The following is a 23,076-nucleotide window of genomic DNA, read 5'->3' on the forward strand; positions in this document are numbered from 1 at the left end:
AATAGAACTTTAGTACAGATTAATTGTGTAAGTGAAAGAAAGTAACAAATTAAAAGTAAATGTGAGAGGAAAGACCAACTGGAAACTATATTTGAAACAACATTTACTCATGATGAAATGATTTAAATTTATTTATTTGATTGGTGTTTTACTCCATACTCAAGAATATTTTACTTATACGACGGCAATCAGCACTATGGTGGGAAGAAACCGAGAAGAGCTCGTTTGAAAACAACTACCATCTGTAGGCTGTTGACAGACCTTCGCACGTACGACCAGAGTGGAAACCAGCTAAAGCTGGATTTGAACTAACAAAATAGCATTGGTGAGAGACTCCTGGGTCATTGTACAGCTCTAGTACATTGTGTGTCCTACCTTCCACACAGACTTTAAAATACTTTTCTAAGATAAAGAGATTTCTCACAATCAAATAAAATGAGAAAACTTGGCCATGGACCAAAATGGCAGATTCAGTATTTGCTGTTTCGTGCTGCACAGGAGTGATGATAGTTCTGCTTTGCACTGTTTGTATCCCTGTAGGTATGACAGGCGTGCTGCTGACAATCCAGATCATTGTGATCTACACTTTTGCCACCCAGTACGCCCGCCGTAACCTCTTTCTGGCGTTCTGGACCACCCACAGCACTTACATCGTCCTTTACATCTTCATGGTCATGCATGGCTCTGGCCGCCTTGTGCAGCCTCCACTATTCCAGAACTTCTTCCTCGGTCCCATCATTCTCTACACGCTGGACAAGATGGTCAGCTTCAGCCGTAAGAAAGTGGAAATCCAGGTCCTTAAGGCAGAACATCTACCCTCAGGTAAACATTTCGTATTTCTCCTGACCATCTCCTGATGATGATGGTTTGTTTCGATGGCGGCTCCATTCTTACGAATGAGTCAGCTTAAGGCCAACAGATTGATCCAGTTGTCTACATGTAAGACCTTCTCAAAACTTTATACGGACATTTTTTCTGTAAGTACCATGTGCTTGTTTTCTGTAAAATGATGATGTCACTTATGGAGGAAAATTCTCATTCAAGGGTTTGTTGAACTGGCCTTGGCTGTGTGGCCCTCAAAATTTATTTCTGTCCACCGTGTGCCTTTGCAATAATTGTGACCGAATGAACAAAATTAGTAAAGGAGAAAATATGATTAATTGTGTGTGTTGAGTTTTATGATGAAGTAAATTATGGGATTGTACATCAGCGGTATTTTTCATGTGGTTTACTGACCGGTTTTTACTGTTTAGGGAAGAAATCCACAGTTCATTAGTAATGGCCTTATGGCAACAAAAAACATGTAAAAGATGGTTTTGTCAGTGGAAGATATGTGTCTCGGTTCTTGTTTCAATTTGTCCGTCCTACATGAACATATGGTCAGGTAATCTACGCTGTGTAGAAGAAAACTGTTGAAGGAATGAAAAGATATGAGTTTTCTTTTTGTTGGATAAATGTGTGTTTGTATAAATATGTCGAAGAGCAGAGGGCAGGGTTTTGCTTAGATAAGGGGTTTTGCTTAGATGAGAGCTTTTGCTTAGCCCACCTTAATATTATATCTGCTTATAGATTATTAAATATACTTCAAAGCGATAGTCGAGACCATAGAAAGTTACATGTACCTTTCCAAACTGACACTGTTTTACCCTGTATGTCTCTTCAGATGTGACCTGTCTGGTATTCCGGCGCCCTCAGAACTTTGAATACAAGTCCGGTCAGTGGGTGAGGATCGCCTCCCTGAAGCTGGGCACTCATGAGTACCACCCCTTCACGCTGACCTCCTCCCCCCACGAGGAACACCTCAGCCTGCACATCCGTGCTGTCGGGCCCTGGACCAACAATCTTCGCAGGGTGTACAACCCAGCCAACAGGACGGCAGAGAACCCGTACCCAAAGGTATGCCTAGCTGGTGATTACTGCTCTTGGAAGTGGTGTAGTAGAACATAATACATGCTAAGCTCATCACACACAGACACCATTTTTTGTCTAAACTTGGTTTCTTGATCTCTGCAACAAGCTTTGTCAACATTTTCTGATATATATGATATATTATATGTGCAAATTAATCCCCAGCAAACTTGTCCTCTCATTCACACACTTACACAACATTCTCAGCTCTACCTGGACGGACCATTTGGTGAGGGTCATCAGGACTGGTACAAGTTCCCCGTGGCGGTCTTGGTGGGTGGAGGAATCGGAGTCACGCCATTTGCATCTATCCTTAAGGACATTGTCTTCAAGTCTAAGATAGGCTTCAAGTTCCCATGCAGGAAGGTATGTGCCATCATAACGCAATACATAGGTTATGTATCAGAAGTTACTCGGAAGGTTTGTGTCATCATGAAAGAATCACGGGTTGTGTATCAGGAGATTCTAGGGGGGTATGTGTCATCATGACAGAATGCAGATTGGTTATGTAGGCTGATGTGTTACGTATTGTAGGTGCACTTCCCATGGGTGACCAGAACACAATCACTTTGACTGTGGCCTGATATATTATGTACTGTAGGTGTACTTCCTATGGGTGACCAGAACACAGAATCAGTTTGACTCTAGTCTGATATATTACGCACTGTAGGTGTACTTCCTGTGTGTGACCAGAACACAGAATCAGTTTGACTCTAGGCTGGTATGTTACGTACTGTAGGTGTACTTCCTGTGGGTGACCAGAACACAGAAGCAGTTTGAGTGGCTGACAGATATCATCCGTGAAGTGGAAGAGACAGATGAACGTAAGCTCGTGGATGTACACATCTTCATCACACAGTTCTTCCAGAAGTTTGACATGAGGACAACACTGCTGGTATGTACAGTTAGCCTTAGAGTATAATCTTCCATGCTACTCTTGTACACTGATACATACACAGTACAGTACAGGTTTGTTTCTTGACATTGTACATGCGTAGTAATTATAATTCCTTTAAGTTACAATGTATGCGCGTAGCCAGGACTGTGCCATGTTTTAGTACGTACCGGTACACAACTTTGGCGTTACGACTGTACATCTCTTTGTTTAACTTTAGTGAACCCAATTACTTTGACCCACTCGCCCTAAAGCGGTTTCTTGCAGTTTTATAATGTGACGGCGACCAATTATCTGCCTGTTCATTTGTCAGCCTATTCATAGCCTCCTAGTGCTCATTAACGTGCACAGATGTCACTGGATTATTGCTTAGTTTGTGAACAGTTACAATGGTAACTAAGTAGCAAATGCCCCTAGGTAATTAACTCTTCTCTTTCGTTTAAGAAGTTGAATTTCTATACTGCAAACCTTGGAAATGGGTCAAGAATGTAAACAGTGTTTTGGTATAACAATGGCATCTTGGGTGTAAACTTGCTGTCATATCAGGAAGCTGGGGTTTGGAACGAGTTTCCTCTGGTTTCCTCTACACTGAAATAACATCAGTTTCAGTACATTTTTTCTTATTTGCAGTATGTGTGTGAGCGGCATTTTCAGAAGATCTCGGGCAAGTCTCTCTTCACAGGCCTGACATCGGTCACCCACTTTGGACGTCCGAACTTCACCAGTTTCCTGGACTCGCTCCAAGATGAACACCCTGGGGTACGTTAATCTCGCCCTCCCGTGGAAATAAGTGCCAGGCATCTTTGAACGTTCCCCTTTGGAAAAAGTGGTACATATATACAACCCAAATGGCCTTGGTCAAATATTATATGATACTTACAGTGGTCTTACGACTCTCCTAAAGTTTGATTCCAGAAATGCCAAGCACTTAATTTCCGACTTGATTTCGTGATCTATGTGTTGAAAAGTTGCTTGCTTTTCCATCATTGGGACACGCGAGGTATGGGTTCAATTGAAGACTTCAACAAGAAAATTTTAGACGCCCAACCATCACTGTTTTGGGGCATTAATGACATTACACGGTCAACACTGATTGCGCGGTTATTTGCGTGGTCTAATGTTCGTTGAAGACCACTTGCCTTCCACCAATACCGTACACATATCTGGTACATCACAAGCGGGAAAGTGTCAGTAATTTGCCAAAGGCCCGTGATTTACCCCAGGCACTCATGTTTCCTTCACCGAAAGAACTGACCGCCATTGCAAAAGTGAAAAATTCTTGAGTATGGCATGTACAATAAACAAGGGTCAAAGGTCGGTGAAAGGATGATATGCTGAAATAAGCCCGGGAATGAGGGCTATAATGCATAATATTTATAGAGTGTGAAAAATCACCTTTGCTTGATATATATTATTACTTTTTATTTTCATGATAATGACACAAGCTTTGTATATTTTTCTTCCTCGGTGTGATTTACAGGTGAGTCAGATCGGTGTATTTAGCTGTGGACCGCCCCCCATGACCAATGACGTCGAGAAGGCATGCAGTAACCTGAACAAGATAGAGGGGCCAACGTTCTCTCATCACTTGAGAACTTCTAAGTTCCAGGTTTCATCATGCAGCTGCAAAACATCTAAATTCCATGTCTGTACGTGGAAAAATTGCCAGATTCTATGTTTATTCCATTTTGAATGTCATTTTAAAACATGTAAATGTAAGTACTGCACTTGTATTTCGCCTGAAGTAAAAATGCCCTTACAGAGGAGTTTTAAAGCCTAAAAATGATAATTTTGATGTCAACATATATGTTTTTTACTGAAAAGAAATGAATCTTTACAAAGCTTTTGAGTGGCCATATAAGGTGGGTGTAAGACAATCGCGTCACTTGAAAAAAAAGATAAACTTTAGATGAAATACAAGGCAGAATTTTCACTTTTTTCATACTATACCATGCAGGATTTCATATTATACCAGTCGCTTGCTCTCTTGGTGGGCGGGCGGGCCAGATCATAAAATCATAAAACTCGGGTTACGTATGTTTTCTTTGTGGTGTTTGCACCTGGTTGTACTCTGTTAGTTTTGTTTTGTCTCATTTTTCCTGGATTTGACAACTCGTATATATGTACATAGAGGAGTATCTTTTTTCTCAATTTAATGCTATTTATCACAAACCTTTTCATTTTTAACCATGGTTTCATTGTGGGAACAAGATGTAACCGGAGCTTTGGGATAGTTTGGGGGTAGGCTTAACGCTGTACTTTATTATTTGAAAAAATGTTTTGTTATGATGCACTGGTCATGAGCACATGGCAGAGAAAAAAAAAAAAGAGGCTATGAACGTAATGGAATTGAAAGGGATAAGCAATTCGTGTCGGTTTGTACCCAGCCTTGGACAGGGTATTTGTAGGTCTGCATTACTGGCGAAGTGACAAACAGTTCACAACGCTTCTGTGACCATTTGCTTAGTCCATGTTTCCCCAATAAGGCCTGCATGCTACCAAATCTAGTTTAACAGTGCAAGTACCGTTTTGAAGACAATGAGCAACTTCTTTGTTAGCCCTATGTTTTGTAAAACTAATTAGTTTTCATTGACAATCATGCATATATAATTTGGTGCTGAAGAGATGTTGTTCTTAAATGAATTGGCATCAACTATTGGTTTTTCTGGATCTTATTAATAAACTGTCATGTTGTGCATATTTTTTTACCCATAAACATTTGTACAAAGTACAAAGCAACTCCAAAAACACGTCTGTCCATGCAGAATTGTTTTCATTCCGAAGATTGTACTTTAATTGTTGCTTATATTGTGATGAAATTAAATGTAGAGAGAGAAGAATGCTCACACTTTGATGAAAACATTTGATATTTTAATACTACATACAACTTCGTATTCAAATAATGAGACATCATTCATGTCGGAGATTTGGCTGTTTTGTCCGACTCTAAAATTGCTACCAAAAACTCTGAAAGGTACCACATCTCAGTTAATGCTTTTGCATGGTTTGGGGCATGGTGCTGTAGAGTCAGGACATTGGAGAATGAAGCCAGGTGGCAGAACAAGTTAGTACAGTCACATGGGTTTTCAAGATTTTCTATGACATTACAATAGAGGTGAAACCATTTGCATCTTAATTCATTATTCCTCACAGTGTAATTTGTCTGAGCTCCTGTAGTGAGGTATTTGCATAAAAGAAACTTGAACGAGATTTTTATTGTATTCTGTGCATATTTGTATTTTCTACCATGAACATAGTAAAAATAAACAATTATCCAGATTCCCAAAGTTTGCTCTTTGTTTTCTTCCGTCAGTGACTAAAGGTTACCCATCTATATTAAAGATTAACTGTGAGTGAAGCCTCATATCAAATTTATACCCATTTCTTTCCAACAGGACCACAAATTTTACAGGAATTGCTGATGACTATTTATCCAATACTTCACTTTGAATGCCATTGGGGCAATTAAAAATAAAAATATAAAATAACTCTGTCGCCCTGTTACAATATACATGTATGTCTTGTGATTCCTCACTGTAATGCTATGTAGACAGGAGGCCCCACCCAGTCAGTCAGTATGCAGACTCTGGGCACGCTTGGCATATTCCTCATTTTCCCAGTACAAAACTAGAGATTGTGGAGTGCACTGATGCAAGGAAATCAAATAGGAACAGACTTTTGTTCTGATGACTTATTTATCTGATTGGTGTTTTACGCTGCGCTCAAGAGTATTTCACTCGTATAACGGCCATCATTATAGTTGAAAGAAACAAGGCAGAGCTTGGAGGAACACATAGCCATCTGTAAGTTGCTGACAGACCTCTCCACATACGACTGTAGTTGAAGGCTTGACTCAAAGTTGAGCTCAAAGTGACAACACTGGTGAGAGGCTCCTAGGGTATTTGTTCTGATGTTTCTAGGAGTTCAAACACCTTTCTATGCATTTTAAAGACGGAATTTATTAGTTCTAGAAATATGAGGTATGTTTCGACACAATATATCTAATGGACGAAGAATCTACCCTGTTGGTCAAACCAGGATTTGAACTCGATCTGCAAAGCACTCCACCAACTCAGTTATTCGGGCAATTTTCACTGGTTGCTACTAGCATAAGCACTGTAAAGCTGTCCCGTCACTTTCCTCCCATTTAAACCCTTTCCTCTCCCATGACACACCCACAATCTCGGGTGGTCATGGCACCAGTATAACGGGTGAAGGAGTTACTGTTTGGTCGCACCAGGATCTGAACTCGGATCTCCACAGGAGAAGTCCAGCGCTCAAAAAAGAGAGTTCAAGAGAATTTCCTATTAGCTATCGGTAGCGTAAGCAATGGAAAGCTGCTCTCATTACACATGCAATGACTAGGACACTAACCACCATAAATGACCTAAAACTTCCCCACAAAAGTGCATTTTTAGACATAAATACATGTAACAAAATATTATTTTTGGTGCTGAAACATACAATTTTCCAGTAGAATATCATACCCTTATCAAGCAAACCTCAAAACGCCTTTCTAAAATCAATACAATTTTTAGAATCAGGAAAATTGGGCAAGATAGTCATGGACGAAATTTTTGGTCATTCAGGGTACTTCATCAATAAAATATAAAGCGCTATTGGTTGTCAATATGCATTCTGCTTTAATGGCAGAGGAAGTTTAATGTACACGTATATATAGTTAAAACTGAAACCTTGTATTAACCATATCGCATGCTTATGCTTATGCTTACTGGTACCCACTTTGAGGCATACCGGTACCCACTTTGAGGCATACCGGTACCCACTTTGAGGCATACCGGTAACACACTGGGATCTGAATACACACATGTATCACAGTGGATCTTCAATATATCATGATCAGTTATGACAGAGCATTCATCCCAATCTCTATTACATCAGGACTTACAAAGTCTTCCATAGGGGTGAATGACAACCAACTGATGGGCAGATAGTGTTCAGACTAGTATAATATTCAAAATTCACACAAAATTCAGGATTCTGTATCACTAGTGGATAATGGGCAGGACACAGCTAGGCAATGCAAAAGCTTGACATTTCTGAAACTGCCCCTTTGGATAACAAGGGTTACACCCATATTTTCCATGTTGTGTAACACTAAACCAACCATAATACATGACCCAATATCATAGAACCTGGGCAATATGGCTGTCACAATTACTTTCTTCAAAGAGGTGTTTTAGAAAATGTTGGCTACTTTCAGGTTTCTGATTTGATAATGCAAACTCTGCTACGTTAGCGCGGGGATTTCCGGACACATTTTTGTCTTCAGACATCTGTATCTTCTGTAGACACTGGGAACTCTGACTTCCACACTCGTAGAATCACTATCAATTTATCTGTTTTTGTCTTCTCTTTCATAATCTTCACTATTTGCACTCTCTTCACCATTGTTTCATTGTCTTTTGTCCCAGTCACCACATCTACGAATTCTCCAACATCCATCTGCTCAGACAGAGAAGAAAAATGTGACAGGGACTCACTTTTTGGCCAGTAAATAAATCTATTTTACATTGTTTGATTGATGCAGCTTCACACCGAAGCAAAAGTGGAATAAGGACAAATTGAAAATCTATCTTTTTATTTTGTCAAGGTTTTCATGTATTTCAAAGTTTGAAATTATGTAAATATGTTTTCAATGGGACAGTTCCTACAATTTTGATGAACTTTATGTTTTGCTTTTGTATTCCCCCATCAGACACTGAAAACAAGATTTATTCTGCCTGTAAAACAACAATACAAAGTAATGTGGCCTTACCTCTGGTTAAGTAGTTACCGACCACCCAGTGAGGCACTCACTGCATGATAGCTTATATAGTAGACAATGAGACTGCTCCCTTCTTATTTTTGGCACAAAGTCTTCACTTATTTTACCTAAGCACTGATCTGATCAAGGCAGCTAACCAGTTTTCAGCTACACACAAGCCAGCCATATTTCCTGTTTTCACTACCTATTTAATAGTCAGCAGCATCAATCAACCATTGAATTTTACAGGTTTCCACCTGTACAAGGGAGTAATTACAAAAGGCAGTTTTAGCGTTATGTCATTACTACAACAAGGTGACGTCCCAGGGCAATGACGTATCTGCATTACAGGGCTACATGTACTTGCCCATCTTTTAACATTAGTATTTGTGTACATACAAAAACTACAGTGGGGCCTCCGTGGCTCTGTTGGTAAGCATGCTAGTGTAATGACCTACAAGCCTCTCACCAATGCGGTCGCTGTGAGTTCAAGTCCAGCTCATGCTGGCTTCCTCCCCAGCCGTACGTGGGTAGGTCTGTCAACAACCTGCAGATGGTCATGGGTTTCCCCCTGGCTCTGCCCGGTTTTCACCGACCATAATGCTGGCCGCCGTTGAAATATTCTTGACTACGCCGTAAAACACAAATCAAATAAATAAATTAAAAATCAAAAACTACAGGAAGGTTATCACCAAAGAAGAGAATTCAGAGAATTAACCTGATGTTGTCTTATTAGTTTGTTATATTCTATATACTAACCCACACTAAAATTGGTGTGACCCCAGGTCTCAAAAGTGTTGTATTAAGTGAGAACCCCACATCTCAAAAGTGTTGTATTAAGTGACAACCCCATGTCTCAAGGATGTTGTATTAAGTGATGACCCCAGGTCTCAAAGGCGTTGTATTAAGTGACGACCCCACGTTTCAAAGGTGTTGTTTTTAAGTGACGACCCCACGTCTCAAAGGTGTTGTATTAAGTGACGACCCCATGTCTCAAAGGTGTTGTATAAAGAGACGACCCCACATCTCAAAGGTGTTGTATAAAGTGACGACCCTACGTCTCAAAGGTGTTGTATTAAGTGACTACCCCACGTCTCAAAGGTGATGTATTAAGTGACGACTCCAAAATATGTGACTTTTCATGGACGAAATTCTAGCTAAAAACAGTCTATTTGTCAGTACACTTGAATTTCTTACAATGATGTCAGATGCCAATTGCTTGCAGCTGAATTTGCAGGAGCAATGGTTTAGTCTTGTGTTCACAACCTACACCACTGGACTAGCTCATTAACTGACGGATAGTGAAGGCTGAGAAGTGAGTGCTTGGGGTTTAACATTGTACTCAACAATTTTTCAGTCATATAATGATGAAGGAATCCTTAGGGTGCATGTAATGTGCCTCCTTGCTGCAGGACGGATTTCCATCGCTCTTGTATCTAGTGCTGCTTCACTGAGACGCCTTACCAAAGGCAAGTAAGATGCCCCGCCCGAGCCATTACACTGATACGGGTCAACCAGTCAATGCACTATCCCCTTCATGCTGAACGCCAAGCGAGGAAGTTACAACTTCCTCTTTTAATGTCTTAGGTGTGACTCAGGTCCAGAACTTCTACAAGCTCCTCTTAGGTGTGACTCGACCCAGGATTGACCCTGGATCTACCGCTCCCGAAGCGGATGCTCTACCAACTGTGCTACACCAAAAGCTACATGTACTTCTATGCCAACAGAACCTGCAGTCTTCTGCTAAAGATTACAAGTACAACCTCATTAACATACCTTAAAACTCTTCTTTAACAGCTTTTCCCCATTCAAAAGAAGTTTGCTTTTGTAGAACAGATCATCTACTTTGCTAAAATGAATTAAAAACAGAATTACTGTAAATGTGGTTAGAATAAGCGATTTTCATTGCAAGAACTTTCACGCACAGAGAAAATTTTCCCCAAATCCCTCTAAGCCACTGACTTGTATACTTTATAATTAATTCACTTCAGTCCTTTATTCACAAGGCCTGCATTATCTTCAATACTTCTCCAGTGACATTTTGTGACATTTTAATCAAAGGTAGATATTCGCCATAGATAAAGTTGAGTGTATCACTAGCACATTAAAGTCTGGTATAACACTGTATTCCAGAGAATGCATGTAGGCCTACATCAGACTCACTTGCGTGCCATGTTTAGTCCAGCACTGGCAACTGCATCGGCTCGTAAAGCTTTCATATGAACTTTGACCTGAGTGAAATTATTGGGGGCACCTGCAGTGTCCTCTGACTCCTCTTCCTCCAAAGACTCCATCCATTCACTAAGCTCCTCATCAGAGGATTCATCCTCTGTCTCCTGCAAGACAATAAACATAGGTGTTGAACTGTGTTGAATAGCTCAAACTTCTGGGATCGGTTGTTTATAAGAGTATTACAATTTAAGTTTGCTACTTAAGTCTGGACAGGAAATCCAGTGATATTGTTTAGAATAAGATAAAGTTTACCAGACATTTACATTTAAGAACATTGATTTAACATTTATTGACCTTTTGACCAACAAGCCTTAGGCAAGTGTTTTGAAAAGATACAGAGATTTGTATTGACATGCAACAGGAAGTATCAGATAACTGACAGATAACTGAAGTTTGAAGCCCGGCTGTTAGACAAGGCAATGCCATAACAACCAAACTTAGACTATAGTTTTTTCCTTTCAGTTTTCAAAATAGGTACATAAATGTATAATATCTAAAAGAAATATATTTTATTCATTAAATCATTGTTTTTCAAAAGTGTACTCCAGGATACAAAACAATGGTGGTTAGTTTGAAGGGTGGAGGAAACCAGATTTCTCCTGCAAAGCCAGCTAAATATGCATTAGTTTGTTAGAGTTAAGGTACCGTACATGTATAGTTTTGTTTATGTATTTATCTGGTTGGGGTTTTACGCCATACTCCTGCGACGGCGGCCAGCATTATGGTGGGAGGAAACCAGGCAGAGCCGAGGGGAAACCCTCAAGAGGCCTGAGAGGAAGACAGTATGAGCTGGACTTTATCTCACAGCGACTGCTTTCGTGAGAGGTTCCTGGGTCACTGCGCCACGACGGCAGGTTAACCACCTCGTCCACGGTACATGTATTGGTATATGTACATATAAAGCAGAGAAATATGCCATGATTTTTAAACGAGAACGGTTCACCATATACATTCAAACCTTCCATTACCTGCTGACTCTTTGCCTTCTTTCTACCTTTGGACATCTGTCGAATGTGAGTTGTTTGATATAAAGGACTACCAATTAGCATACAGCTGTTGTGGTTCACTTTGTCAGGATGCCACATTAGTAAATCGTTCCCAGTGTGCATTCCTCTACATAGACATGACAGGCCAGCCACCTGGGCCTGGAGTATAGGCCTAGGTTGACCAGGCATTCCTGTTCCACTGAATATGGTGATACCGGTAGGGCTACATAAATTTCGCAATGTTAACAATGCACTAGAAACCGCTGCCTGATTCCAACAACTTGTTTTAAAAACGTTGACATAAATTTTGAGCAGATTATGTAACCTATTATGTGTATTCAGTGTCTGTCTTGCTCTGTCCCTCTCGCTTTTGTTATGCCCTACTGACGTGCAACAACAACACTGTGACCTCCGCCCGCAGATTCGGTGAACCTCGAGAAGACCATATCTAAATAATCTAATGACTCCCGCCCGGTGCATGTTGTGCTACGTCATGCACAAAGACGACAAATTAAATAAGTTTCACTTTACGAGAAAACCACTGTCATTTTCAGACCCACACGTGTGAAATCAATCGGAGCTAGCCTAATCCGATAGTTTCGTATTATGCTGAATATATTTGTTCACGTCATCCTCACAGTTTTGCTAGTTCAGTGTAGCAACATTGCACCAAAAAGTTATAAGACCAATTAAATTGGTCGAAATACATTTGTTTTTGGTCCAAAAAAAAGAAAAAAGACACAATCCAGGTTCGAAACGACCGAGACAAAAAAGCGGGTGATTCAAATGTCAAACTTCCACACGAGAACAAATGCATGCAGGAAGAGCCTATATACTGTATGACTAAGGCCGTTTAGGTCTATTAGCGGCCAGCCCTAAGCGAAAGTTAAATTATCTGTTCTATTTTCTTTTAACATACCAACTGGTTCAAAACGGGCACATGTACGCCTGTATCTTTAAACAATCTGATTCGTCGTTTCTACAACCTTTCAAGCTCTAGGCCTAGTTTGTCTTGTGAGGCCTTGTGATGTAAGGCTTTGGGTTAGAGACTCTTAAGCCCCGAGTATATAGGCCTATCAGGAAGAAGGTTTTTATTTGGCCTACACTAGTATGAATCATGTTAAAGCTGCTCAGTTTACCTGTAAAAGGTGTAATATTTTAACAGCACTGTTTACTACCGTTTTGTTCGTGGTCTTAATAAAGGTGCTATATTATATACGGCGAGTACCGTATAGCATACAGTTTTATTATATATATAATATATATATAATACATATAATATATATACAAGTGTCCACTATGTAGCGGAGTCGGGAGGAAATTAAAAGTGGAGTGGGGCGAGGGGCAGCTATCAGAGTGCACATATAAGGCTTGAGTTTCAGGTTAAGAGTTTATCCGAGCACATTAGGCGAACTAGGGTTCATGGCCGGGTCGCCCGGGCACCGAAAGCTCCGTGACCCTAGATTGTCGTAGAGTTTTCAGCCATTTAAAGTTAATTAGTGCCCCCAAGACATACATATATAGGGTCTAAAAGAGTACGGAAGCGAAAACTGACAAAAAATTTAAAGGATTAGATGTCAGTGCGCCGAATTCAGGATTCGTGGTTCCAAGTGTAACATTGGGGCCCCAATTATTTTAAAGGGCAGCCACAGATGAGCGTCTCCAGCGAAATGTTTGCGCTATGTAAAAGGACTTCGTGCAAGAGCCCTATTTGATCAACAGAAAATAAAGACTTTCAAAATCGTTAATTTATAATACTCTTACTTTACCGGTAGGTTATTTGTGAAAACGAAAGAGTGAGTGAGTGCTTAATGTTTATTTATTAATTTATTTGATTGGAGTTTTAAGCCGTACTCAAGAATATTTCTTATACGACGGCGGCCAGCATTAAGGTGGGAGGAAACCGGGCAGAGCCCGGGGGAAACCCACGACCATCCGCAGGTTGCTTAAGGTTTAACGTCGTGCTTAACAATTTTCCAGTTATATGACGACGAAGGAGTCCTTAGAGTGCATGTACTTGTAATGTGCCTCCATGTTGTTTATCTAGTGCTGGTTCACTGAAACGACTTACAGAAGGCAAGTTTACAAGCGGCCCCACACCAGCCATTAGACTAGCTGATACGGGTCAACCAGTCGTTAAATTGCATAATAACAAAAGTTGTGTATTTTACGGAGAGTAAAAGTGACATGGTAAAGATAAAATTTTTAAAAGCCAAAAAATAATAATAATAATAATAATAATAATAAAATACATAAATAAATTGCATGGTGACAAAAATTTTTTTAAATGTTGGGGCCTCACACAATCACAGGTCACTTTTCATGAAACAGCCAATATGGCAGCCACAGACAAGCATCTCTCAATGATAAGTACATATTTTGACTTGGGTCTAACCATGAGATAAATAACTTTTATTTTAAATGAGGAACAAAGATTACAATGACCATGATCGCTTACACACGTCAGTTTCAATTTGTTCAAAAACACGTATTCTCAGCTGCCACGCTGCAGTGCTTGTGAAAGGTGCTGAAAAAAAAAGAGTGCACCTTGTTTTAGGTGGACATTGCAACCTCTATACATCAACGAGGCAACTTATTAATGAACAGATTTCGAAGTGACATATATGGACTAAATAAAAATAAAATACAAAATACAGCGTGCAGACCCGCCCATATATAGCCTAGTTGTGTTCTTACAATCTCAACTGCAACAGCTGGGCCTATATGAGAGACACTGTTCGAATACATGTACTTGATCCAGCCAGAGTGGAATTTATTAATGCCGTACATGCGTTAGGATCGAAAGCCTTAACTGTATGTCACATACATGTCTGATGACGGCTGTGTTAAGTTTTAATCCTATCGTATTTGGTTGAGTGTTTAACAATAATAATCCCAGATTGTTGGAGGGAAACTTTCTTCCAAACATTATTTTTTCACCATGTAGTTTTTTTTTTCTACCAACATTTCTTCTCCACCAGTTTTTTTTTTTCACCATGTCACTTGTAGAGCTCCGTACGATCGCCATATGTCTAATGTTAAATGCTCACCCCTCGTGAATCTCGTGACAATTGGACTCGCGTGGGCAGATGACCGTGTGGCTTGATCTGTGAATACTTTCATTTGGCATTTATGGAAAGGATTTATGTTACCTTTGTAGTTTAATCAGGTAAAATTCAAGTAATGCTTGTTGAATTGTACAGGTATGTGTTGTCATGATTGTGTACAGAATAGCTCACCAGGTTGGATTACGCATGCACTCAGTGTTGTTGTTGTTGCATTGGCAGACAGCAGCAATGGCGATGTCAGTGAGCACTCGCTGTTCAAATTATGTATTGAAGTGGATAGAAGCGACATTAAGCTTATCTGGCTGAGAAGACCCGAGGAACTGACACTCTGTCAGGTGGAATCTAGATTATGCCAGGTCATGAGATGGGCCATATGGATAGGGAGGGGGGCGGTGGTTGATTTGATGATCGTGGAGACATCTGACACTTTGGTACCTAGAATACGAAATTTCAGAGGTTTTCGCTTTCAGAGAGTGATGATGGCATAATAGAAATGCAGAAATATTGAGTCAAAATGTAGCCTAACACTACTTGTGTATTAAATGCAGCTTCCCCCCCTGCTGTCGTGTTAGGTCAATATATACAACTTTTGATGTCATAAGTTTCATTTTTTACTTCTTTACTTTTTTTACCATCAGATTTTTTGCCCTTTAGGCCCATGTTTGCCCCAACCGACCTTGATGTGAAATGTGTTTCATCATTGATACCACAGTATGTGTTCTGTACAGTACTTCATTTACAATTCATAGCTTTCTTTGTTGCAGATTTCCTTATTTGACAAAACGTAGGCTACAGTTACAAAGATGACAGCAATAATAAATCAGCTGTTGTGGTATGTAACAACAGTTTTGGGGTGGATTCTAAAGCCTGTGGTACAGTGGGTTTTCAGTAAGGTATATGATGGTACATCTCAAACGGTGCCGCCCATTCAGGAGCCTCTTCTGTTGACGAGTGCATCTAAACTGGCAAAGAAAATCAGGGAGAAAAAGGTAAGACATTTAATTACACTTTCAGTTCAGTTCACACTTTTATCATGCCGAAGCGATTGTTTTCACACCAAACATTTGTTAAATTATTTACCGGTATTTATTTATTTGATTGTCGTTTAACACCACACTCAAGAAGTTTTCTCTTTCAGTTTTTCGGAATGGAGGAAATGATTGACATTAGGTCACTTTCCCTCATTACAGATTTACAGATATGCAGGTATGATGTAAGATATATTACAGATATGCTATAGATATGCTGGACTTTAAGAAGGGTCACACAAGTGTTGTAAACCGTTTATTGTCATCAAGGCTCTATAGGCATTGTGAGCGAATGAATTGAATAACTATGTTCATGTGGAGCTCCCAGTTGTTACACCTGAGGTGGTTTAAAGTTAGAGACGTATTAGCTATATGGTGGTGTGTGATGAATTTTTCCTATAAAAACACCATTTAAATAAATTATTAAACATTTACATGCAAGTTTTGCCTCAAGAGAGGCTCAATGATACATTACTTTCCATATACACCTCTACTGTCAACTGCACGTGTAGCTATTAAAATCATTACCTGATTTTCATATTTCCAAAATACTTCTGCTGTCCATCATCAGGTTTCCGCTGTTAAAGTCATGGAAGTGTTCATCGACCGTGTGACAGAGGTGAACCCAATAATCAACGCTGTGGTTGCTGAGCGATATGAAGCGGCCTTAACTGAAGCCATGGAGGTTGATAAGAAGTTAGCAGCCACGGGTGACCTCGACCCTTCATTGTCAGTAGAAAATGCGCCTTTCTTGGGGGTTCCTGTCTCTATAAAAGAAGCTTTCAGTGTAAAAGGTAGACACAGTGTTTGCTGATGAATAATCTATACAGAAATCTCTCACTTTACAGAAAAAAATACATGTGTTGAGAAGAGGCTTTAGAGGGTGGGTGAGATATTGGAAAATTTGAATGCGTGAACCAGCATCTATGAAACTCTTTTATATAATGGAACTTTAATGGAAGTATGGAGCTTCTGAGGTGCACTGCAACCTTGATGTAGGGGGCCCATCATATTTGGTACATGTATGTGTGATTATCTGATCAGTGATTCCATGGTTGTTTCTTCTGATTGACAAATATATTAGCATACACTGAGAGTAATGGTACAGTGGCTGTGTTGGAAAGACTTCGTTGACTCTTTACAGTATGAAGAACAATTTGAGACAAAGAGCATTCTACCACACCCTTTAATTAAGCAGTTTTTAAAACTGGATACAGTATGTCTTAAAAATTACTTTGACATAAAAATTTTTGTAACATGGACATTAACTAAAACTAATAACAAACGTTTCTGTTGTGAAGCAGTTGACTGCTGGTGAAATAAATCTTAGACAGGCATAGGATGTAATCGAAATTACTTTGTCTGACAAAGTTTCATGGCTCACTGTGTTGTTCTTAATGTTGTCCACTCTTGACCTCTTTTATATCGGTTTGTCAAGTAGTAACAAGGTGTGGTCGTTTGTAAGGTACTAGCAGGGTGAAATGGTTTTCCCTAGGCTCTGAGAGATCTCCTCCACCAACATGGTTAAACCTGACAGGTGTTACGTAAGTGAAGCGTATATGTGTGTACCTGTAAATTACAGGTATGCCGAACACGTCTGGGTTGGTCAGCAGGAGAGGCGTGACAGCTGAGAGTGATGGTCCCGTAGTGGCCAACCTGAGGCGAGCAGGTGCCATTCCTTTCATCATGACTAACATCAGTGAGCTCTGTATGTGGTATGAATCAAGCAACAATCTGTATGGCTGTTCCAAGAACCCATACAATACAGGCAGGATTGTAGGAGGCAGCTCGGGTAAGAGATGCAATTACTCTGGAACCAATTCAACAACGCCACTTCTGACTTATGAATGAAAATATCAGCATGTAAAGTCTCATCACAATATTTAGATTTTGGTATTAAAAGTTGAAATTTTGACACTTTTGTCATAAGATAACATTGATGAGGTTGTCAGAATTATAATTTTTAAAATCATGTTAAGATTTTTGATTTAATTTCGAAGACAAAGTAGAAATGCGGTGTATGGTAGGCTCAAAACAGTATAAGCCTGGTAAAAACTTTCTATATAGTAAACAGGTTATTTTTCATACAGTAAGCATTTTGAGGCAGGTAACCCACATGTAGCTACCAGAGTTTAGCTGAAGTACGTTTGTCAGGATGACTGTGAAACACTGAGTCAGAGACAAAGATTTTTGTTGATATTTAAAGTAAAAGAAAGCTAAAATATGAAGTAAGGTTCATTTCATAGACAACTGAAAGCTATGCCTGAAAATACTTTTATTTATTTTTTGAGATGTTTTTAAGAGTGTTGAAAGGCATTCAAATATTTGAAAACTACAGTGGGCTTTATGAGACATACTGACATTATCTAGGAACTCTGACGTCACATCACATTTTTTTCTGATGTTCATCGGAAGGAAGGAATTTTTGAAAACATTATTTCAGTAATCTTTCACTCATGGGTAAAAAGAGTTGTCTCACCATGCAGTGTCATGATTAGAGTTGAAAAGAACTTCCTGTGATGTCGGAGTTCATAACCTCTGATAGTATGGTCCATTAAACCCACCTTAGAATTCAAATGTTTGAGGGCTTTCAACTCTTTTCATAAAAAAATTAAAGAAAATAAATGAAAGCATATTTATGTATAGTTTTAAGTGATCTATTTAGTGATGCTTACTTAGATTTGTGGAGGTCTTTCCATTTAAGATATCCACAGACCCAGCTCTGGTAACAACAGCCTGAAACCTGGGTGAATGGTAGTGGAATGCTAGGTGCCCATTACAAGTGAACTGAAAACAGTAGCAATGTTAGTTCGGTAATTATCTAATTAAAGGTTGATGATATCTATAGTGGTATGTTAAAACAGACCATTTGTGAGCTTGTGACTTATGAAACAACAGCAAACTTATATGTTTTAAAAATTTGGAAAGTTTAGTGAAGATGGTCACAGAACTTCAGATGTTGAGTTCTTACTGAATTAATCACTTAGGGCCTGGGTTAAGATTTACCCACACCAGTTTAAATTGTTATTATAAAATCAGAATATCAAGTCCAGCTCATGCTGGCTTCCTCTCCGGCAGCACGTGGGAAGGTCTTCCAGCAACCTGCGGATGGTCGTGGGTTTCCCCTGGGCTGTGCCCGGTTTCCACCCACCATAATGCTGGCCTTCGTCGTATAAGTGAAATATTCTTGAAATATTCACAGGTGGGGAGGGAAGTATCATTGCTGCAGGAGGCTCAGTATTTGGAATTGGCTCAGACATTGGGGGAAGTATCAGGATGCCTGCCTTCTTCAATGGCATCTTTGGCCATAAACCGTCAAAGGGTATGTGGTGATATACATCCTTCATATAAACAGTCATGCTTACCATGGCAGTCAGATTTAATTTCAGATAATGGTGTATAGCATTCTCTTTGAATGTCTTTCTACCAGAAATGTGTACTGCCATTATTTATTTGGATTTATAGGAAATAAAGTTAAGGGAATCTTGGACCGTAACTGTCATAGAACGTTAGACATTTTATCAACTATCCGATTAGGATTTTTAAGAATACATGTATTCAAATTACTTATAAATAATATAAATGCAATCCGAATTTGAGGGCAGCTATATTTAATCTATCTTCCAACAAAAGTTATAAACATTGGTGGTAGTACCTTACAGACTACATTGTATATTCTTCAACATTTTCGCATGTTCACAAGGTGTTGATTCAAGAATATTCTGAAGGCATTAATCTGTGTTGACTGACAAAATTATACTTTTTGTGGAGCCCAGAAATGGGCCTATCCAGTCAATGTAATTTTGTCTTCGAAATCTCCAATCAAATTAAAGATGTGCATAAATTGCACTGCCATTTCATATGCGAAGACGTTGAGGAATTAGGGTAGTACTTGTAGTTCTGTACTGGATGTAGCATGGCACCAGGTGGTTGTGTATATCAGCTCAGTTAGGGCCTGGCGTGTTTGAGAACGGGTGACAACATATATGTGAACAGAGGAGTAGAATGTAGCTAAGAACTGACAATCTATATATGTATACACATACTACAAATAAACTCTCATTATTTTCAGACATTGTTAAAAATGAGGGTCAGTTCCCCCTGGGTGATGGGCGTCAGTTAAATCTGCTCTCCACAGGCCCCATGTGTAGATATGCTGTTGATCTCAAGCCAGTGTTAAAGGTTCTTGGGGGACAAAGTACAGATATTCTACAGCTAGACTTGCCAGTGAGTTTTACCAAAGGAGTCGGTAGATCTTTGTCATGACTGTGTTGAGTACTACATCCGTGGGTAACAGTCACTTTTATGCCTGGGCATACTGTAATGTTTCAATTTTTTTAACTTCAAAAGTTGTTTCTCCATAAATTACCTGTGTATTCAAGCTGGCTACATAAGTGCATTGAGGATCAGGAAAGTCAGCCATGTTTTTGGAGTTGAAAAATATCACAAGTTTTATTGGCAATTAACAGCTATTTGTTCTTGTGGCCCCTGTTCTACCTGGTTTTCTCCCACCTAATGCTGGACGTCGCATTAGTGAAATATTTTTCAGCATGGCATAAAAATCCAATTGAAATTAATGAATATTCTTGCAGACTAGTTTCTTATTTTCTCATTATAATATCCAAATCGTGTTGTTCTCAAATCAAGCTTTTGTTCTAGTGTTTTTTTGGAACCTCTTTTGTTATACTACCAATATTAACTAACCATAGCATTTTGCCTTCAAATTGTGACTTTTTGTGTTGAATTTTTGTTTTGCTATGTGACAGTTTCTGATTGCAGGTTGATCTAAAGACTGTAAAAGTGTTTACTATGGAGGATGACGGTGGTAGCCCTCTGGTTTCCAAAGTTGATCCTCAGCTGCGAGATGCTCAAAGAAAGGTAATTTATCATGCATTAGTTGTGATTCTCTCAAATCTACAAAGTAACAACCATTGGGAAGAGGGGCCTCCGTGGCTCAGTCGGTTAGCATACTAGCGCAGCGTAATGACCCAAGAGTCTCTCACCAATACGGTCGCTGTGAGTTCAAGTTCAGCTCATGCTGGCTTCCTCTCCGGCCGTACGTGGGAAGGTCTGTGAGCAACCTGCGGATGTTCGTGGGTTTCCCCTGGGCTGTGCCCGGTTACCACCCACCATAATGCTGGTCACCGTTGTATAAGTGAAATATTCTTGAGTACGGCGTAAAACACCAATCAAATAATTAAATAAATAAGCAGGTTGAAGATACTGATGTTTCAACTATTAGACTTATCTCCCTTTGTATAGGGCTAGATAAGCCCATTGGGTGAAAACAAATCACATGTGGCATATACTAGAGTTGGTAGTGTGGACGAGAGTAAATTGATGATCAGTTCAGTGAATTATTCATGTCACACAAAACACAACTTTAGCACATATCTGCAACTGGATTTGTAACCCATAAGACAAATATTTTGTAAATGACCTAGTTTTGCCAAACAAAGTGGAGTTGCAGAGGCAAAGACTGTAAATCTTTAACCTTTTCAACCACTAAAGCACTTTTTCCAGTGGAATTTATGCACACATTTATTATGAAAACGACGCTAAGTGCGATATTTGTGTCATTATTATTATATGTCATATATTTTATGTCATTAATGATCAAAGCTTTATTAAACTGTGCAAAATATTTCTCTACCAAATCCCCTTATGCCCACACCTGAAACCAACAGCCACTGGTTGAATGTTGAATGGTGAAAATCCTGGAAAAATGCTGCTGTGGCATTAAACAGTTTAAGGGTTTTATTTGTTTTTTGTTGTTTTTTCTTTTGTGATAACAGGTAGCTGAGCACTTCAAGAATATAACTCAGTGTGCTGTCGTCAGTGTCAAGTTGAGCAAGATGAAGCATAGCCTCATTATGTGGACAGCCAAGATGGCTGATCCCACTTCTACCAAATTCTACGAGCTGATGGGAGGAGAAGCTGGACCAGTAAATGCATTCTGGGAATTTCTGAAGTGGTGTTTTGGTCAGTCGAACCACACTCTACCAGCTATTGGGTTAGGAATGTCAGAAAGTTGCACATTCCTATTCGACAGGTCCACGGATAAACTGTTGTCTATGCTCAATGCCTTGTGTGATGAGATCAAAGAGCTGTTGGGAGACAATGGTGTGTTGTTGTACCCATCACACCCACGTGTTGCCCCCTACCACAACCAACCCATCATAACGCCATTGGACTTCGCTTACACGGCTATTTTCAATGCCCTGGAGCTCCCTGTGACCCAGTGCCCTTTAGGACTGAGTAAGGAGGGCCTGCCACTTGGTGTTCAGGTAGTGACCACTCCAAACAATGACCGACTCTCACTTGCTGTTGCTGAAGAGATTGAGAGAGCATTTGGAGGCTGGGTACCACCTGGTAAATGAAGAAAAAATAACTGAGGTATTAAATATAAATTATGGAACAAATAATTACATGTTACATGACGATGTATTGATGAATATATTTGTCTAATAATTTCATTCTAGTATCAGTTTTTGGATTCCTTCTTTTACTTTACATGCATCTTTTGATTAGAGTGTTTTTCTTTATTTTTTACCTTTTGTATATTTATAATGATTGATACTGTTGCTGATCTTATTGATTTAATTGATTGTTGAGTATAAATATGTGAGCAAGAGTTTATCTCAAAGTTTTCTGTCCATTTGGAACAGACTGGACCAAAGTAACAAGTATGTTACTTGTGTAAAAATGTAATAAAAACTTTATGTAAAAAAAAAAACATTTCTTTTCTCAGTGTGTTGATGACAAATATACATAATTGTTATTACCTGTTTTCACAGCCTTTGATATACAATCAAAGTGGGGTGAAATTTCAAACGGATTTGGAGAATTTATTTTTCCAAGCTAATTGTGCAAAACGAATCTGCACGCAAAATGTTCAAAAATTCAAACAGTGAAAGCTATTGCAAGGAAACCAAAGCATGATAGACGGCGAGGGCGTTATTTTTAACATCCTAACATCCTACAGTTCTTGAAGAAACACTTTTGAATGTAAGATGTCTTTTAGTCCAATACATGTATTTAAAACAGTTTTCAAAGCTATATGGAATTTGTCTGTGTATTGTGTCATTAAATCAAATACATGTTTGACCTACAGTATCTCTGCTTATTAACACCATTCCATAAAAACAGGAGTTTCTTACGGCTTTCTTTATTCTGACCTGAGGATTTGAGA

The 23,076-nt window shown here is 39.3% G+C and overlaps 3 protein-coding genes across 4 annotated transcripts in view; 2 read left to right on the forward strand and 1 right to left on the reverse strand.

Annotated features, from left to right (window-relative positions):
- The window catches only part of LOC135462115 (dual oxidase 2-like), a 34,956-nt gene extending 28,846 nt beyond the window's left edge, over nt 1-6,110 (forward strand). The window contains exons 26-31 of the mRNA XM_064739475.1: nt 541-822; nt 1,664-1,896; nt 2,116-2,274; nt 2,648-2,803; nt 3,434-3,562; nt 4,284-6,110. Of these exons, the coding sequence (XP_064595545.1) occupies nt 541-822; nt 1,664-1,896; nt 2,116-2,274; nt 2,648-2,803; nt 3,434-3,562; nt 4,284-4,583 (1,259 nt within the window). The 3' untranslated portion in view covers nt 4,584-6,110. The remainder of the gene's footprint in view (nt 1-540; nt 823-1,663; nt 1,897-2,115; nt 2,275-2,647; nt 2,804-3,433; nt 3,563-4,283) is intronic.
- A 1,320-nt stretch (nt 6,111-7,430) lies between these two features.
- LOC135461472 (uncharacterized) lies at nt 7,431-12,347 on the reverse strand. The gene is made up of 4 exons (XM_064738592.1): nt 11,771-12,347; nt 10,734-10,906; nt 10,347-10,419; nt 7,431-8,269 (listed from the first exon to the last, which is right to left on the reverse strand). The coding sequence occupies exons 1-4, from the start codon at nt 12,266-12,268 to the stop codon at nt 8,093-8,095; spliced, it is 921 nt and encodes a 306-aa protein (XP_064594662.1). The 5' UTR covers nt 12,269-12,347; the 3' UTR covers nt 7,431-8,092.
- A 2,473-nt stretch (nt 12,348-14,820) lies between these two features.
- On the forward strand, nt 14,821-22,390 carry LOC135482081 (fatty-acid amide hydrolase 2-like). Of its 2 annotated transcripts, none has more exons than XM_064761915.1 (8): nt 14,821-14,957; nt 15,621-15,845; nt 16,456-16,678; nt 17,467-17,676; nt 19,087-19,206; nt 19,957-20,111; nt 20,664-20,762; nt 21,680-22,390. In XM_064761915.1, the coding sequence occupies exons 2-8, from the start codon at nt 15,660-15,662 to the stop codon at nt 22,262-22,264; spliced, it is 1,578 nt and encodes a 525-aa protein (XP_064617985.1). In that variant the 5' UTR covers nt 14,821-14,957; nt 15,621-15,659; the 3' UTR covers nt 22,265-22,390. The 2 variants fall into 2 exon arrangements, with proteins under 2 accessions (XP_064617985.1, XP_064617986.1); XM_064761916.1 differs by lacking the exon at nt 14,821-14,957 and adding an exon at nt 15,081-15,287.
- Nucleotides 22,391-23,076: the final 686 nt, after the last annotated feature.

Source organism: Liolophura sinensis, chromosome 1 (assembly GCF_032854445.1).
Source record: "Liolophura sinensis isolate JHLJ2023 chromosome 1, CUHK_Ljap_v2, whole genome shotgun sequence".
Taxonomy (NCBI): domain Eukaryota; kingdom Metazoa; phylum Mollusca; class Polyplacophora; order Chitonida; family Chitonidae; genus Liolophura; species Liolophura sinensis.